At 41.8% G+C, this 18,281-nt stretch overlaps 1 protein-coding gene across 3 annotated transcripts in view; it reads right to left on the reverse strand.

The window, feature by feature from the left end:
- Rec114 (REC114 meiotic recombination protein) overlaps positions 1 to 18,281 on the reverse strand; it is a 124,737-nt gene that overhangs the window by 73,511 nt on the left and 32,945 nt on the right. For all 3 annotated transcript variants that reach the window (XM_036193121.1, XM_036193123.1, XM_036193122.1), the window contains exon 2: positions 6,522 to 6,611. In XM_036193121.1, coding sequence (XP_036049014.1) covers positions 6,522 to 6,611 — 90 coding nt within the window. The remainder of the gene's footprint in view (positions 1 to 6,521; positions 6,612 to 18,281) is intronic.

Genomic DNA, 18,281 nt, shown 5'->3' on the forward strand with positions numbered 1-18,281 from the left:
GACTCACAGCCAGTGTATACATATGTGAGGTGTGCAATCCGATCAATCACCACAACTGTGGTAGTGAATTACTGTCCCATGCTTCTTCTAAAATAGTATTTTAAACAAGACGTGTGTGTGTGTGTGTGTGTGTGTGTGTGTGTGTAGGAACCCATGTGAGTGTGTAGGCACCCTCAGAGGGGCAGAGGCAGTAGATTCCCCTGGAGCTAGAGTGATGGGTGGTTGCAAACTGCCCAAAGTAGATGCTGTGCTGGGAACTGAACTCCGGTCCTCTCTCTGAAAGAGCAGTATGCACTCTTAATCACTGAGCCGTCTCTCCAGCCCCACCCGATATTTAATATGTGGATTATAAAAATAGATTTAAAAACTGTAAGAATACAGAGAAAAAGCAACCCCTAGACATTGTTGATAGGGTTGAAAACATACAGCCGTGACAGAAAACAGTATGAAGTTGCCTCAAATTTTCTAGAATTACCATATGACCCAGCAATCAATTCCATTTCTGTATACACAGCCAAAGAAATGAAGTCACTACTTGGAAGAGACACCTGCAGTCTCATGTTTATTGCAGCATTATTTATGACAGCAAAGAGGTGGAAACATCCTAAGTGTCCATTAGTGGCTAAGCACATGAAGGAATCATGACATATACACGTGGAATGTTATTCAGCAGAAGGAATCCTGACATTTTTAACAATATGCATGAACCTAGAGTCCATTATATTAAGTGAAATAGTCAAAATGCAAAGAGAAAAACATTTCAGGACTAGAAGGACAAATGTCACATTATCTCTCTCATGTGGGTCATAGCTTTGAAGTTTTAGATTTATATGTTTAACCTGGAATGTTTACAGCACCCAGGAAACTGTAAAAGGCCTACGGTAAGGTTAGGAGAAGCATAAAAGGGGATAGAACTCATGTAAAATAGAGGTGACTTCTGGAGTAGTAAGGTATAAATGGGAGGGGGCACAGGGAGGGGATGAGGGAGGGTTAATTAAAACTAAAGATATATGAAGAAGTCACAGGGACTCCTACTGCTTTATAAGCTAATTTTAAAGATACAGCTTTTTTTTTTTTTCCATTTTAGTTTTGGACAGAAATACCCTACATAGGTGGATAATGTCCATCCCTGAAGACATGGATGATCAAATGAAAATCTAGAGCCAGGGTGGGATACCTTCCTAGAGGAGTTGTTGGTCAGGATGGCTCCAGAGACCTCTCAAAACATAGGCCATTGCCATTGCTCTTGACCACCTGCCAAAACTAGATGGTAAGCCCCTGTTGCAAAGACGATACCTGGAACTGAGCTGGAAGCTTCCTCTCTGCTGACTAAGGCTGGAGACATCAGAAGCTGTAGGGAGGGAATTCACTACTGTTGTGTTGACAAATGGATGTGGTATCAAACTGCTTTCTGTATTAGTCAGGGTTCTCTAGAGGAACAGAATTTAGAGAATGAAAACATGCAGGTGGTGGTGGCACCCACCTTTAGTCCCAGCACTCAGGAAGCACAGGCAGGTGGGTCTCTGAGTTCAAAGACTAAACTACAGCATGGACAGAGAAACCCTGTCTTGAGAAACAACAACAAAAAAAATTAGTGTAATCAGAATGCATTATATACACAGATTAAATGCCAAAGAATACATTTAGTCAAAAGGACAAATATTATATGTGTCTTATTTAGATGTAAGAATGTTAAAAATGTATTTTATGTATATGAGTGGTTTGCCTGCCTGTGTGCACCACAAGGACACCTAGTGTTAGTGGATGCCACAAGATGGTATTATACACCCAGGAACTGGAGTTACAGATGGTTCTGAGCCACCAGGTGGGTGCTGGGAATCAAACTCAGGTCCTCTGGAAGACCATCTCTTTAGCCCTATATGCAGATTCTTAAAAGGCTGAATTTAAACCAGGAATAGTGGCTCTTGAATGTCATCCCAGCCCTGGAGAAACTGAAGAAAGCAGCATGGCCAGTTCAAGTCCAGCCTGGGCTGAGAGCGGAAAAAAGAGAAACAAACAAAAGACTGGATGTGTGGTGAGATTTTATTTGTACTGAAATGTGATTTTATTTGTATGTTAAAAAATAAAGCTGGGGGTCAGAGCTAATAGCAAGCCATAGCAGAAGCTGGGTGGTGGTGGTGCACACCTTTAATCCCAGCACTTGGGAGGCAGAGCCAGGCAGATCTCTGTGAGTTCAAGGATACAGACAGCATGGAGACACACTCCTTTAATCTCAATACCAACCATAGAAGACCTGGAGGTCTGTACAGACAGGCAGTGACAAAGAGGTCATGTGGTTGCGTTTACAACCAATGAGAAGGCAGAACAGAAAGTCTATATAAAAGACAGACACAGGAAGTAGGCCTCTTACTGAGGAGAAGGACAGCAGTGGCGGTGAAGGGTAAGGTTTTTAGCTCTTGCTCTGAGTTCTTAAGCTATTAACTCTGCATTTGGCTCTATGTTTCTTATATAATAAGACTGTTCATCTACATGGATTCACAGAAGCAGAGAGTAGGGAAAGAGTCAGGTTCTATGCATGTTAAAGTCCTAGAGTTTCTATAGCATGGTGAGCATTTACACATTTGAAATCTGCTAAGAGAGCATATCCTTTTTCTTTATGTATGTAAGTGCATATTTGCACATGCACGTGCACACCTCTACTACTCTCTACCTTATTTTTTTGAGACAGGATCTCTCACTACACTTCAACCTCATCATTTCAGCTAGGCTGGCTAACTAGCGATGGGCTCTGGCCATCTCCACCTGCCAATTCTGTGCTACAGGCACACAGGCATGCTGCTTTTACATGGGTGCCGGAGAATTGACTCAGGTCCTCTTGCTTCATAGCAAGTGCCTTTGCCCATGAAGCCATCTCCCTAGCCCCAGAGGTTGAGATAGATGAGTGGGACCCATGTCTCTCCCTGAGACACTGAACACGTGTTAGACACTGTTAGAGGCACTGTTAAACACTGTTAAAACCAGTACTGATGTTAACAGTAAGTTATAAACGCTCCCTCTATGTTTATTTTCCTGGAACCAAGCAAACCCATTGCAAGCTATTGGGTTTTCTTGCTGCTCTAGCTCCCTTGAAGAAAAGGACTGTCAGTGGGCAGACAGGTTAAACCACTCTCTATTCCAGAGCCAGTTATTTTGAGCAGTTCGAGAACGCCTTGAGGAAGCTACATGACAATTGCAGCTGCTTGCTCTAGCTCCTGAGACTGCAGCCCAGCCACAGCTCTTCCAAGAATCTTGTTCAGGTCTTTGCGTGTAACAATTTTCCCCCAAGCCAGCGGCGGAGCACCGCTCCCAGTGGCCTAGCAGAGGGACTCTAGCTGCTGCAAAAGAAGCTGTGCAGCCATCTTGTTAAACTGGCTGGCTGGCAGCCTCCTTTGCTGCCCTCCATTATTGCAATTTCAGCTCAAGAGTCTTCTCTTAAGTGGTCTGTCTTGCCTACTTTTCTGAAAAAGGCTGAGCTTGTAAAACAAAAAGAAGTAGCAGCTGTGACCGGAGCAAAGGTAGCTGTGACCACAGAGTGGTGGGCAGCCACGCTGCACAAGACGTGGAAAAGACAGTGACATGGCCAGCCACACTAGAGGTGAGGCTTCAAGGCCACTAGCTGTCAGTGGTGGAGGGAGCAGCAGCAGCAGAATCCCAATACCTAGGTCCAGAAGCCATAGTCCAAAGCTGAGGAATCCTGGCTTCCAGAGCTTACACAAAGCTCCAACACTTGTCCCGGATTAAGGATACCAGTACCAGAGACCAACATAGGATCTCTAACACTAGAGGGCGCCGTCTGCTCCTGTTGCTCCCATCTGTAAACTTCTCCTGCTTGCTGCCATCAAACACAGGGTGATACAATGGAAGGGCTTTTTATTTATGCAAGATTTGTATTCCCATCGAATAAAAATTCCCAGCCAGCTGACTAGTAACTTCACACACACACACACACACACACACACACACACACACACACACACACACACACACACAAACAGAATCTCTAGCTATTCTAAGACACTGCTGTGAGAAATTAAAGCAGATATAAATAAATGGAGAGTTAAATTGTGCTCATGGGTTGGAAAACTTAACAGCAGTAAGTAAATTCTTCCCAAATTGATTTACAGATTCAAAGCAGCTCCAAACAAAACCCAGCAGGCTTTCTGGTAAGAAAGTTCATTCCAAAATTCACATGGAAATACAAATAACAAAACAGTCAAAACAACTTTGAAAAAGAACACTGAGGAATTAAAAATATGATTGAAATTATGTATTACTGTAACCTGCACCAAATAATTGCAGGGCTAGAGATCCTCTTACATTTCTTAGCAGGGTTGTTTTGAATTTGGTTAAGCTTAGTTTGTAACTTCAGCAGAAAAAAAAATTACTCCATCTATGATAGAAAGCGACCTCGACTAGATTTTTAACAACCCCTGTAAAATGACAGCTGAATGGGAAGCAAGCATGAGGTGGTGCCCTCCATCCGAGGAAATCACACGGCACTGATACCACCATTCAGCAAAATCTATGACTCTGACAGGGAGAACTAGCCAGGCATCTCTCAGAAGCAAGGCTACCAGCTAGAGTAGTCTTCATAGCAGCTACAGAAGCTTAGTCTCGTGGAATGGATGCTAGCCCTTAGGGTAGCAGGTAGAGCTAAACATGCTGTGTGACTTTTAAAGGCACAAAGAAGGCAAAGCTAGCTTTGCAGATCTCCTCACATTCACTGATGACACTGTGTTTCATTTAAGTGGAAAAAATGAACCATTCTAACACACACATGTGGGATCCTGTTGTATTATAACAGGACTTAGAAGTGAGTACGCAGAAGTTACGGTCTTGAAATACACTTGGTCTGCTTATTTCTTGTGTCTCTCCTCACTAGAGTGGCACTCCAGGGACAGGATTTTGCCTATGCTGTGTGTTGATATTCCCAGCCTCCTCCAACAACAACAAAAAAGTAAACTAACTGCTGAATAAATACATATTTGTTAAATGACTAAATTATACCCATGTAAATACTTGTTATCTGAGTATATGACATCTGTATAGACACTATACCCAGGAAATAATGTAATAATCTCATATAAGCTTCTCTAAAACAATTTCTTTATTCATACTGTTTATACTCTTTATTAGAACCTGAACTTACCAGCAAAGTGGTAAGGGATTGGATGATTCCCCTCCCTCTCTTTGTTCTCTTATGTCTCTCTGTAGACCAGCCTCAGTCTACCCTCCAGCCTACAGTAATTCTCCTGCCTCTGCCTCCTGAACACAGGAATTACATATATATGGCACTGCCCCCAGCCTGTTTGTTTTTATTTTATAATTTCTGAAAATGCATACATACTCAGAATAGAAAGGACAAGTGTATTGGGGAATATTATTTTAAGGTGTGTTACTTTTGTTCCACTTGTTTAACTCTGTGAAGCTGTGTTACTTTGCCTGTCTAAAACACCTGATGGTCTAATAAAGAGCTGAACAGCCAATAGTGAAGCAGGAGAAAGGTAGGGCTGGCAGGCAGAAAAAATTAATAGAAGAAGCAAGAGAACAAGGAGAGGAGGACATCAGGGGTCAGCCACCCAGCTATACAACCAGCAACAAAGTAAGAAAGAAAGGTATACAGAAATAGAGAAAGGTAAAAGCACAGAGGAAAAGATAAATGGGATAATTTAAAGTTAAGAAAAGATGACAATTGAAAAACCAAAAAAAGAAAGAAAGAAAGAAAGAAAGAAAGAAAGAAAGAAAAGGAAGAAAGAGAAGCTTACAAGAAACAAGCCAAGCTAAGGCCGAGCATTTATAATTAACAATAAGCCTCTGTGTGTGATTTATTTGGGAGGTGGATGGCAGGCCCCCAAGAGAGCAAAAACAAATAACAACACAGGTACTTCTTTAGAAAGCTAGCATCCTATAAATTAATCATGTCATACTTTTCTTTTTGTTTTCTTTTTGACTTTGTTCTTTTCTCTACCTAGAAAAGCCCCCACAGTCTTCTCTCCAAGCTATCCTATCTTCAATCAGTCTTTCCAATTAAGAATCCTTTATTGTCAGGCAGTAGTAGCACATACCTTTAATCTCAGCACTTGGGAGGCAGGGGCAGGCGGATCTCTGGGAGTTTGAAGCCAGCCTGGTCTACAAAGCAAGTTCCAGAACAGCTAGGGCTGTTACACAGAGCAACCCTGTCTCGAAAAAACCAAACCAAACCAACAACAACAACAACAACAAAAACAAAAACAAAAACAAAAAAAACAACAAAAAAAAAACAAAGAAGAATCCTTTATCACACTGGTTAATGACAATCCTTTGATCTACTTTGGTCACTAGATCCAAAACTCCTTCAAGGCAGGAAATAATCAGTATGTTTCTGGATTTCCCACTGTTAAAACATGCTAGAAAACCCTTAGTTGGCTGAACTTAATGGATTTTAATAAGACTGAAGAAGCTTGAAGGCACCAAACAATGACATGGAGCTACAAACATGAAGAAACAAAGTGCAGATTGAACTAACAAGCACTTTAACTTACCAGTAGTGTCTGCCCTTGGGAAATGAAGAAGTGACCCGATACAACGATGGTGAGAACAAGAGACCCAGACTCTTCACTCGATTCAAAAACCTTAAAGAAGGGAGAAAAATGTGAGAAGTATTTCTAGGATACACCTGAAAACAGACTACTTTCTCACACTGGCGTTCCTCTCTGAACCTTCTTTTTCATTTACTCTGTAACTGTTTCTCTTATATTTTCAAGCTTCCTTCGTGTGTGTGTGTGTGTGTGTGTGTGTGTGTGTCTGTGTGTGTGTGTGTAAGATATGCTTTTAAAAAATAAAATGAAATAAAACTCAGTATTTCCAAATACAAAGAAGACCAGATTTATAAAGAAAGATGGGTCCTGAGCCATACCTTTTCAGTTGTATTTTAGTAAATCATCTCTTCTAAGAGTCTAAATTTCCTTTCTACAAAATGAAGATGATTCTTTCCAGAATCTGCGAGGCCTCAGAGCAGCATATCCTCAGCCAGTAATCCACTTTCATCACACTGCAAACCAGCTGCCTTCCTCTCCTGACCTCCCATGTATCAGTGCCATTTACTGCAGGGGACCACAGGAACAGCTACCACAGCCTCTGGGTGTGAGCTGGTGATCCTCGGGCGTCAGCAGTTCTGCCTATTATAACCTTTCCAGGGGTAGTCCCATGAAGAGTGTGGTCTGAAATCACCACCTTATGTTGGTGAATCCTATTCCCCCTTTCCCCATCTTGAGCCTAAATAAAAAGCCTTGGATTTATCCCCATTGTAGATTATTTTGCTAGATTTACTTGGTATACTTTTCCAGACTTCTGAGTTATGGAGAGAAAACTGAGGCACTTAAACCAAAGTGTCAGGGAAGACACACCTAAGAGAGAGAATCACTCTTAAGGGACTGAATGATTAAAAAACAAGTAACCCTGTAAACAACTTTGTATAGCAAACTTTACTGCGTCAAGATTAAATAATGAACATACAAATAACTCTAGCTAGGAATATTTCTTTCTATAAGATCCTGCAATTTCTACTTTACAGTTTCTTACATAGGTTTCAGAATTTCAGTTATATAATTAAATTCACAATTTCCTGAGTTCAAATTCATTTTAAATCCCACACTTCAAAAGCAAACATTTCAGATGTCAAGAGGGATATTGTAAACCCTGTCCAGTTCCCCTGGAGGTCGAGTTACAGGCAACTTGTATGCTACCTGATGTGGGTGCTGGGGTGTGGAATTGGGTCCTCTGGAAGAGTAATAAGTGCTCTTAACTACTAAGACTCTTACTAAGCCGTCTCCTGAGCCCCAATTGACATAGATTTTATGTTTGGCTTCATCAGTGTTGCTGTATGTGCACACAGGGACATGAGAGTGAGTAGACATATACACACATTTTCATTCCTGTAGTGAATTCTTTTCATTTCTATTAGTGATTTTTCCCCCAAGTATAGTTTTTGTGCAAAGTACACTGATATAAACATTCTTGTTAGTCTCTTGTTAGATAGGAATGTTCATTTTAAAGATGCTATTTCCTTCTAAACTACTTTTTTCAAGTGACAACTATAGTCTGCTGGAAGAGTCTGTTTAGATTTCTCTCTGCTCCCCAACTTATTGCCTACAATTGCTCAGGCAACATCTCTATATAAAAGTGTCACAGACACCTCAAATTTACCTTCTCCTACATTACATTGATGCACTCTGACTGACAGTTTTCCTGCCTCATAAAACAAGTTATCCTTCCAGTTCTTCAGGGAAAAACCACAGAATTAGTGAATATCCAAATCCAATCCATCAGTAAATACTCATGTCAAAACACCAAGAAGCAGACAGTTCTTCTCAGGCCTGGCTGGCTGCCCTCATCACTGCACTACTCTAACAGCCTCCTGAGTGGCTTCATTTCTGCTCTTGCTTCCCTCTCCAGTACAGTTTATTTCCATCCAAGAAAGTAGCCAGAGCGATCCTGTGAATGCTCAATTCTTGAATTTCTAGCTCAAAGGCCTTCAGTGACTCCCCCATTCCAAACCCTCACTGCCTCTCTGCTTCTGCCTGCTCTCTGCCCCTACCTGTTGGGCATGTTTAGAATTACAGCCCTCTCCAAGCTTTCAGGATTGTGCTAGCTGGGGATCTCTCCTGGACTCCTTCACTCTCTTCTCCAATTCAGTGCTCCCCCACTCTATCCCCTCCCCAGCTTTATCTCCATAGTTCTTACTGCCTTTTTTTTAGCTGAGGATCAAACCCAGGGCCTAGCAAGCGCTCTACCACTGAGCTAAATCCCCAACCCTCTTACTGCCTTTTTAAAACTCTATTGTGTAGTGGATAGCTATCCCAGCATTGGCCTGGAAGTTCCAACCCCCATTGAGGCTTCGGTAATGGTCACGCCCACAAGGCAGGGGGGAGGAGGAAGCGGAAGACCAAGGATCAGGAGGAGGGCTCTCGCTTGGTTCTGGGACCCTGGACGCTGGAGGTAGACCGAGCAGAGTTCTCCAGAGAACACCACCGGACTGCGCTATACCTTTGCCAGACCCTGCAACCTACCCCTTCATTTGTAAGTTACCCCACAAGGAACACGTCCCGAACATGACAAATCCACAGAAGAGCTGTTTATTAATAGAGGATAGAGGATAGAGGATAGAGGTGACAGGCCTGTGTGAAGCACACACGTGAGTGAGGAGAGAAGACAAAACCTTCCTTAAAAAAAAAAGAAAAGGGGAAGTGCTGTGGATATCTCTGTGTAAATAAAGTTCTGATTGGCCAGTGGCCAGGCAGGAAGTATAGGCGGGACAAGAGAGTAGAGAATTCTGGGATGTAGAAGGCTGGGGAGAGACACCGCCAGCCGCCGCCATGAAAAGCAACATGTAAAGACACTGGTAAGCCACGAGCCATGTGTCAAAGTATACACTAACAGAAATGGGTTAATTTAAGATAGAAGAAGCAGATAACAAGAAGCCTGCCACGGCCATACAGTTTGTAAGCAATGTAAGTTTCTGTGTGTTTTCTTGGTTGGGTCTGAGCGACTGTGGGACTGGCAGGTAAGAGAGATTTGTCCTGACTGGGCCAGGCAGGAAAACTCTAACTACACTATTGTTACTTATTGTTAATCATCTACCCAGAGCAAATTTTATCCTCCAAGAAGACTGAGATGCATCACCACTAAGTATCTTATATATCCTAATGTCCTAGGAGTTGCCTGACACTTAGCACATATACAGCATCTTTTTCGCTGGAAAAACGAGTTTGAAATTCCCAAAGAAAGTACCATATTAAAACATACCATCTTTTCTTTTCTTTCTTTCTTTTTTTTTTTTTTTTTTTTTGGTTTTTTGAGACAGGGTTTCTCGTGCAGCTTTGTGCCTTTCCTGGAACTCACTGGGTAGCCCAGGCTGGCCTTGAACTTACTGAAATCCACCTGCCTCTGCCTCCTGAGTGCTGGGATTAAAGGCGTGCGCCACCACTGCCAGCAAAACACACCATTTTCAAAAGAAACAAAAATGTTTTCTGAAAGAATTCATCATAGAATTGCACTAAGGAGAAAACTGTTAAAGGCCATCCTTCACGCAGAACAATGAGATCAGATGAAAACAGATCTCCATAAAGGAGTGCAGAATACTGGAAATAGTAATCACCTAGGTGATTACATTGGAATTCCTTATTTACAAGTCATTAAAAGCTAATAACTGACATTACAAAGAATACTAATTTCAAATGAAGGAAGAATAAGGAATTTGAAAAAAGACTATGGGATGGCTCAGAAGGTAAAGACACTTGCAGCCAAGATGGAAGGCACCCAAGTTCAATGCCCAGAACCCACATGGTGAAAAGAGAATTGACTCCTACAAGGTGTCTGGTACCACACAATGTGGTACAACCTCCCGAGTGCCTCCACCCCATCATGCACATCAATAAATGTAATAAAAAAATTTAAATGTAAGCCAGAAGTAGTGGTGCGGATCTTTAATCCCAGACCTTGGGAGGCAGAGGCACCAGATCTCTGGGAGTCCGAAGCCAGCCTAGACTACTCACTTACTTGAGGTCAACCTAGGGTTACACAGTGAGAACCTGTCTCCAAAAATATTTAAAAAAAAAAAAGGAATGGATGGGCCAAATAAACTCTATCAATAACCACGATAAATGTAAATGATTCACCCACTTCTGGACACAGGCCATCCCGGGATGACCTGCCCAACTTGGTCCCAGTTTCCAGCCAATCGGCAGGCCCTGCGGGAAGGCTCCCCTTTTCCAAGACTGCAGGCAGACCCTGCAGTCTCCACACCCTGCCCCCACACCCATCTGCCGGAGACCCCAGCCAATTCCTGAGAATCAGAGACCAGCCCCCAGCTTCCATCCTGCCCTGGAACTCCCATCTGGACCAGAGACCAGAGGAACTCCCATCTGGATAAGAGGAGCTCCCATCTGGACAAAATAAGGAGACCCCAGGGACTTTCTGAGACTCAGAGTCCAGCCCCCAAGCTCCTATCCGGCCGGCGCTCTCATCTGGACCAGAGAGAGGCTCCTTAAATCTGTCATCTCTCTCTGGACCAAGTACACTGATAAGACCAAGAACGAACCCAAGAGGAGATGGGCAGACGTCAAGGCAGAAGTACATACAACAAAATAAAGAGCAATACAGCATCACCAGAACCTAGCCCTTCTCCAACAGCTAGACCGGAACATCACAGAATGGAAGAAGAAGAAGAAGAAAACAACCTTATAAGGAACATCATGTAGAAGCTAGAGCCTTATATAGAAGAAATCAAAAATAAAGTAGAGGAACAGACAAACAAAAAATGGGAAGTACGCTATAAAAAACTAGAGGAAAGGACAATTAAAGCAGAAGAAAACAATAAGCCCTTGAAAGAAAATCATGAAAAAGCAAGGGAGACAATCCAAGACCTGAAGAGGGAAGTAGAAAAAAATGAAGAAGACACTAGCAGAAGGAATGCTGGAAATAGAAAATCTGAGTAAACAAACAGGAACTTCAGATGCAAGTATAACCAACAGAATGCAAGAGATGGAAGAGAGGATCTCTGGTGTTGAAGATACGGTAGAAGAAATAGATTCATCACTCAAAGAAAACACTAAAACCAATAAAGTCATGACCCAAAATGTCCAAGAAATTTGGGACACCATGAAAAGACCAAACCTATGAATAATAGGGATAGAGGAAGGAGAAGAATACCAACTCCAAGGCACAGAAAATATTTAACAAGATCATAGAAGAAAACTTTCCCAACTTAAAGAAGGAAATGCCTATGAAGATACAAGAAGCCTATAGAACACCAAAAAAAAAAAAAAAAAAAAAAAAAGTCCCCTCGCGACATAATAATTAAACAACTAAACATACAGAATAAAGAAAGAATATTAAGGGCAGCAAAGGAAAAAGGCCAAGTGACTTATAAAGGCAAATCCATCAGAATAACACCCGATTTCTCAATGGAGACTTTGAAAGCCAGAAGGACCTGGACAGATATAATGCAGACACTAAGAGACCATGGATGCCAGCCTAGACTAATATACCCAGCAAAACTTTCAATCATCATAGATGGAGTGAACAAGACCTTCCAAGACAAAACCAGATTTAAACAATACTTATCCACAAACCCAGCCCTACAGAAAGCACTAGAAGGTAAATTCCAACCTAAGGAAGGCAGATACACCCATGAAAACACAGGCAATAGATAACACCACAGCAGTAAACCCCAAAGAAGAGAAGTACACACACACTACCACCAAAAAATAAAAATAACAACAGGAATGAACAATCACTGGTCATTAATATCTCTTAATATCAATGGACTTAATTAACCTATAAAAAGACACAGACTAACAGAATGGATATGAAAACAGGACCCATCTTTCTGCTGCATACAAGAAACACACCTCAAATTCAAAGACAGACACCTCCTAAGAATAAAAGGCTGGGAAAAGACTTTCCAATCAAATGGCTTAGGAAGCAAGCTGGTGTAGCCATCCTAATATCCAGCAAAATAGACTTCAAACTAAAATCAATCAAAAGAGATGATGAAGGACATTACATATTCATCACAGGAAAGATCCACCAAGATGAAGTCTCAATTCTGAACATTTATGCCCCAAGCACAAGGGCACCCACATATGTAAAAGAAACATTACTAAAGCTTAAATCACATAAAACCCCACACATTAATAGTGGGAGACTTCAACACCCCACTTTCATCTCTGGACAGATCGGCCAAATTGAAACTTAACAGAGACATAATGGACTTAACTGATGTATGGCTCAAATGGACTTAATCGATATCTACAGAACATTCCACCCAAACAAAAAAGAATATACCTTCTTCTCAGCACCCCATGTAACTTTCTCTAAAATCGACCACATACTTGGCCACAAAGCAAATCTCAACAGATACAAAACAATTGGAATAACCTCCTGTGTTCTATCAGACCACCATGGTTTAAAGTTAGATTTCAACAACAGAAAAAACTACAGAAATCCTACAATCTCATGGAAACTGAATAATGCTCAACTGAATCACCAATGGGTTAAGGAAGAAATAAAGAAGTTAAAGACTTCCTAGAGATCAATGAAAATGAATACACCACATACCCAAACTTATGGGATACTATGAAAGCAGTGCTAAGAGGGAAATTCATAGCACTGAATGCCCACATAAAGAAGCTGGAGAAATCTCACCCTAGTGACTTGACAGCACACCTGAAAGCCCTTGAACAGGAAGAAGCAAAGTCTCCTAGGAGGAAAAGATGCCAGGAAATTATCAAATTGAGAGCTGAAATCAATAAAATAGAAATAAAGAGAACAATACAAAGGATTAATGAAACAAAGAGTTGGTTCTTTGAGAAGATCAACAAGATAGACAAGCCATTATCCAAACTAAACAAAAGACAGAGAGAGAGCATCCAAATTAACAAAATCAGAAATGAAAAGGGGGACATAACAGACAATGAGGAAATCCAGAGAATCATCAGGTCATACTTCAAAAACCTCTACTCCACAAAACTGGAAAATCTAAAAGAAATGGATAATTTTCTGGATAGGTACCACATACCTAAGTTAAATCAAGACCAGATAAACCATTTAAATAGTCCAATAACCCCTAAGGAAATAGAATCAGTCATTAAAAGTCTCCCAACCAAAAAAAAGCCCTGGACCTGATGGTTTCACTGCAGAATTTTACCAGATCTTCAAAGAAGACTTAATACCAATACTCTTTAAATTGTTCCACACAATAGAAGTAGAAAGTATATTACCAAACTCCTTCTATGAGGCTACAATTACCCTGATTCCTAAACCAAACAAAGATACAACAAAGAAAGAGAACTACAGACCGAATCTCCCTCATGAACATCGATGCAAAAATCCTCAATAAAATTCTGGCAAACAGACTCCAAGAACACATCAAAACAATTATCCACCATGATCAAGTAGGCTTCATTCCAAGAATGCAAGGGTGGTTCAACATATGAAAGTCCGTCAATGTAATACACCATATAAACAAACTCAAGGAAAAAAACCACATGATCATTTCACTAGATGCAGAAAAGGCATTTGACCAAATCCAACACCCCTTCATGATAAAGGTCTTGGAGTGATCAGGAATACAGGGAACATACCTAAACATAATAAAGGCAATCTACAGCAAGCCAACAGCCAACATCAAATTAAATGGAGAGAAACTCAAAGCAATACCACTAAAACCAGGAACAAGGCAAGGCTGTCCCCTCTCCCCCTACTTATTCAATATAGTACTTGAAGTTCTAGCCAGAGCTATAAGACAACATAAAGAGATTAAGGGGATACAAATTGGAAAGGAGGAAGTCAAGCTTTCCCTATTTGCAGATGACATGATAGCATATATGAGTGACCCCAAAAACTCAACCAAGGAACTGATACAGCTAATAAAAATCTTCAGCAACATAGCAGGATACAAGATCAACTCAAAAAAATCAGTAGCCCTTCTATATACAATAGACAAACAGGCTGAGAAGGAAATCAGAGATACATCACCCTTTACAATAGCCACAAATGATATAAAATACCTAAGCATGTGAAGGACCTATATGACAAGAACTTTAAGTCCCTGAGAAAAGAAATTGAAGAAGATGTCAGAAAATGGCAAGACCTCCCATGGTCATGGATAGGCAGGATTAACATAGTAAAAATGGCGATCTTACCAAAAGCAATCTACAGATTCAACGCAATCCCCATCAAATTACCAACATAATTCTTCACAGACCTGGAAAGAATAATACTCAACTTCATATGGAAAAACAAAAAACCCAGGATAGCCAAAAGAATCCTGTACAATGAAACAACCTCTGGAGGTATCATGATCCCCGACCTTAAGCTCTACTATAGAGCTACCGTAATAAAAACAGCTTGGTACTGGCATAAAAACCGACATGTAGACTAATGGAATCAAATTGAAGACCCTGACATTAACCCGCACACCTATGAACATATAATTTTTGACAAAGAAGCCAAAAATGTACAATGGAAAAAAGAAAGCATCTTCACCAAATGGTGCTGGCATAACTGGATGTCAATGTGTAGAAGGCTACAAATAGATCCATATCTGTCACCGTACACAAAACTTAAGTCCAAGTGGATCAAAGACCTCAACATAAATCTAGTTACTCTGAACCTGATAGAAGAGAAAGCAGGAAGTACTCTTGAATGCATTGGCACCAGAGATCACTTTCTAAATATAACACCAGTAGCACAGACACTGAGAGAAACAATCTATCAATGTGATCTGTTGAAACTCAGAAGCTTTTGTAGAGCAAAGGACACGGTCAACAAGACAAAGTGACAGCCTACAGAATGGGAAAAGGTCTTCACCAACCCCACATCTGACAGAGGGCTGATATCCAGAATATATAAAGAACTCAAGATATTAGACATCAAAATGCCTAACAGTCCAATTAAGAAATGGGCTATAGAACTAAATAGAGAATTCTCCACAGAGGAAGTTCAAATGGCTGAAAGACATTTAAGGAATTGCTCAACATCCCTAATTATCTGGGAAATGAAAATCAAAAGGACTCTGAGATACCACCTTACACCTGTCAGAGTGGCTAAGATCAAAAACACAGAAGACAGCTTATGCTGGAAAGGATGTGGAGCAAGGGGAACTCTCCTCCACTGCTGGTGGGAATGCAAGCTTGTACAGCCACTTTGGAAATCAATATGGCGCTTCCTTAGAAAATTGGGAATCCATCTCCCCCAAGACCCAGCTGTAGCACTCTTAGGCATATACCTAAGGAATGCTCAATCATACCACAAGGGCATTTGCTCAGCTATGTTTATATCAGCTTTGTTTGTAATAGCCAGAACCTGGAAACAACCTAGATGCCCTTCAACTGAAGAATGGATGAAGAAAATATGGTTCATATACACAATGGAGTACTACTCAGCAGAGAAAAACAATGACATCATGAGGTTTGCAGGCAAATGGATGGATCTAGAAAAAATCATCCTGAGTGAGGTAACCCAGACTCAGAAGGACAAACATGGTATGTACTCACTCATAGGAGAATACTAGATGTAAAACAAAGATGACTAGACTGCTACACAACTCCAGGGAGGCTACCTAGAAAATGGGACCCTAGGAAAGACACAGGGATCGCCCAATGACAGAGAAATGGATGAGATGTACATGAACAACCTGGATGACAGTGGGAGTAATGAAGGGCAAGATTTGAGGGAAAGAAAGCTTAGGGGAGCAGGAGATCCCAGCTGGATCAAGAACAGAAAGGGAGAATGAGGAATAACAGACCATGATAAATGAAGACCACATGAGAACAGGAATAGGCAGAGTGCTCAAGAGGTCCCCAGAAATCCACAATGATATATCCTCTGTAGACTGCTGGCAATGGTCGAGAGAAAGCCTGATCTGACCTAGTCTGGTGATCAGATGACTAAACACCCTAACAGTCGCCTTGGAACTCTCATCCAATAACTGATGGAAGTGGATGCAGAGATCCTCAGCCAGGCCCCAGGTGGAGCTCCAGGTGTCCAACTGTCGAGAAAGAGGAGGGACTGCAAGAGTGTGAACTGTTGAATCCAAGATTGCAAAAAGCACAGGGACAAATAGCCAATCGAATGGAAGCACATGAATTATGAGCCAGTGGCTGAGGAGCCCCCAGCTAGATCAGGCCCTCTGGATAAGTGAGACAACTGAATAGCTTGATCTGTTTGGGAAGCACCCAGTCTGTGGGACCAGGACCTGTCCTTAGTGTATGAGCTGGCTGTTTGGAACCTTGGGCTTACACAGGGACATATGCTCAGTCTGGAAGGAGGGGACAGGACCTGCCTGTACTGAATCCACCAGGTTTAAATGAATCCCCAGGGGTGTCTTGGTCCTGGAGAACATGGGAATGGAGGGGAGGGGCTGGGAGGAAGGTGGGGTTGGGGGCAAGAAGGGGGAGGACAGGGGAACCCATGGCTGATGTATAAAATTAAAACACATAATAATAATAATAAAATAAATAAATAAAATGTAAATGAGTCAAACATTTCAATTAAAGGCATAAGCTGTTAGATTATATTAAAAACACTCTTTCTTTACGATATATGTTGATCACGTTTTCCTCTTCTTCAATTCCACTCAAATCTCTCCCATCTCCCTACCTACTCAACTTTGTTCTTCTTGTTCTCTTTCAAAAAACAAAACACAGCCGAGCAGTGGTGGCCCATGCCTTTAATCCCAGCACTCAGGAGGCAGAGGCAGGCGGATCACTGTGAGTTCGAGACCAGCCTGGTCTACCAAGTGAGTTCCAGGAAAGGCGCAAAGCTACACAGAGAAACCCTGTCTCAAAAAACAAAAACAAAAACAAAACAACCCCCAAAACCCCCCAAAAACAGCAAACAAAAAAACAACACACACACACACACACACACACACACACACACACACACACACACCCCAAAAATAAAACAAGCATAAGATCATGTCTTATTTAGGGTTACTATTGCTGTGATAAACATCATAACCAAAAGCAACTTGAAGAAGAGAGGGTTTGTCTGGCTTACACTTCCAAATCTTTGTTCATCATCAAGGACGTTAGGGCATGAACCTGGAAGCGGGAGATGATGAAGAAGCCATGGAGGGGTGCTGCTTACTAGCTTGCTCTCATGGCTTTCTGAGCCTTTCTTTTATTTTTAAAAATTCTTCTCTCATATATCACATCCTGACCACAGTTTCTTCTCCCTCCGCTCCTCCCAGTGCTCCTCCCAGTGCTCCTCCCCAATCCCCTCACCCCTAGATCCACTACTCCCAGTGCTCCTCCCCACTCTCCTCTCCCCCAGATCCACTCCTCCTATCTCCTTAAAAAAAATGCAGGTCTCCAAGGGATATCAACCGAACATGGCCTAACAGATCACAATAAAACTAGGCATATATCAAGGCTGGAAGAAGCAACCCAGTAGGAAAAAAGGGTCCCAAGCACAGGCAAAGGAGTCAGACTCCCTGTTCTCACTGTTAGGAGTCCCACAAGAACACCTAGGTACATAACCACAATGTATTATGTAGAGGACCTAGCTCAAACCTGTAGAGGGTCCATGATGGTCATCAGTCTCTGTGAGCCCCTATGAGCCTTACTTAATTGGTTCTGTGGGTCATGTTCTCATGGTGTCCTTGATCCCTCTGGCTCCTACAATCTTTGCTCCCCCTCTTCTGTGGGGGTTCCCTTGGCTCTACCTAGTGTTTGGCTGTGGATTTCTGTTTTCTTATAGAACCCAGGACCAGCAGCTCAGGGATGGCACCACCC

This window comes from Onychomys torridus, chromosome 7 (genome assembly GCF_903995425.1).
Source record: "Onychomys torridus chromosome 7, mOncTor1.1, whole genome shotgun sequence".
Classification (NCBI taxonomy): Eukaryota; Metazoa; Chordata; class Mammalia; order Rodentia; family Cricetidae; genus Onychomys; species Onychomys torridus.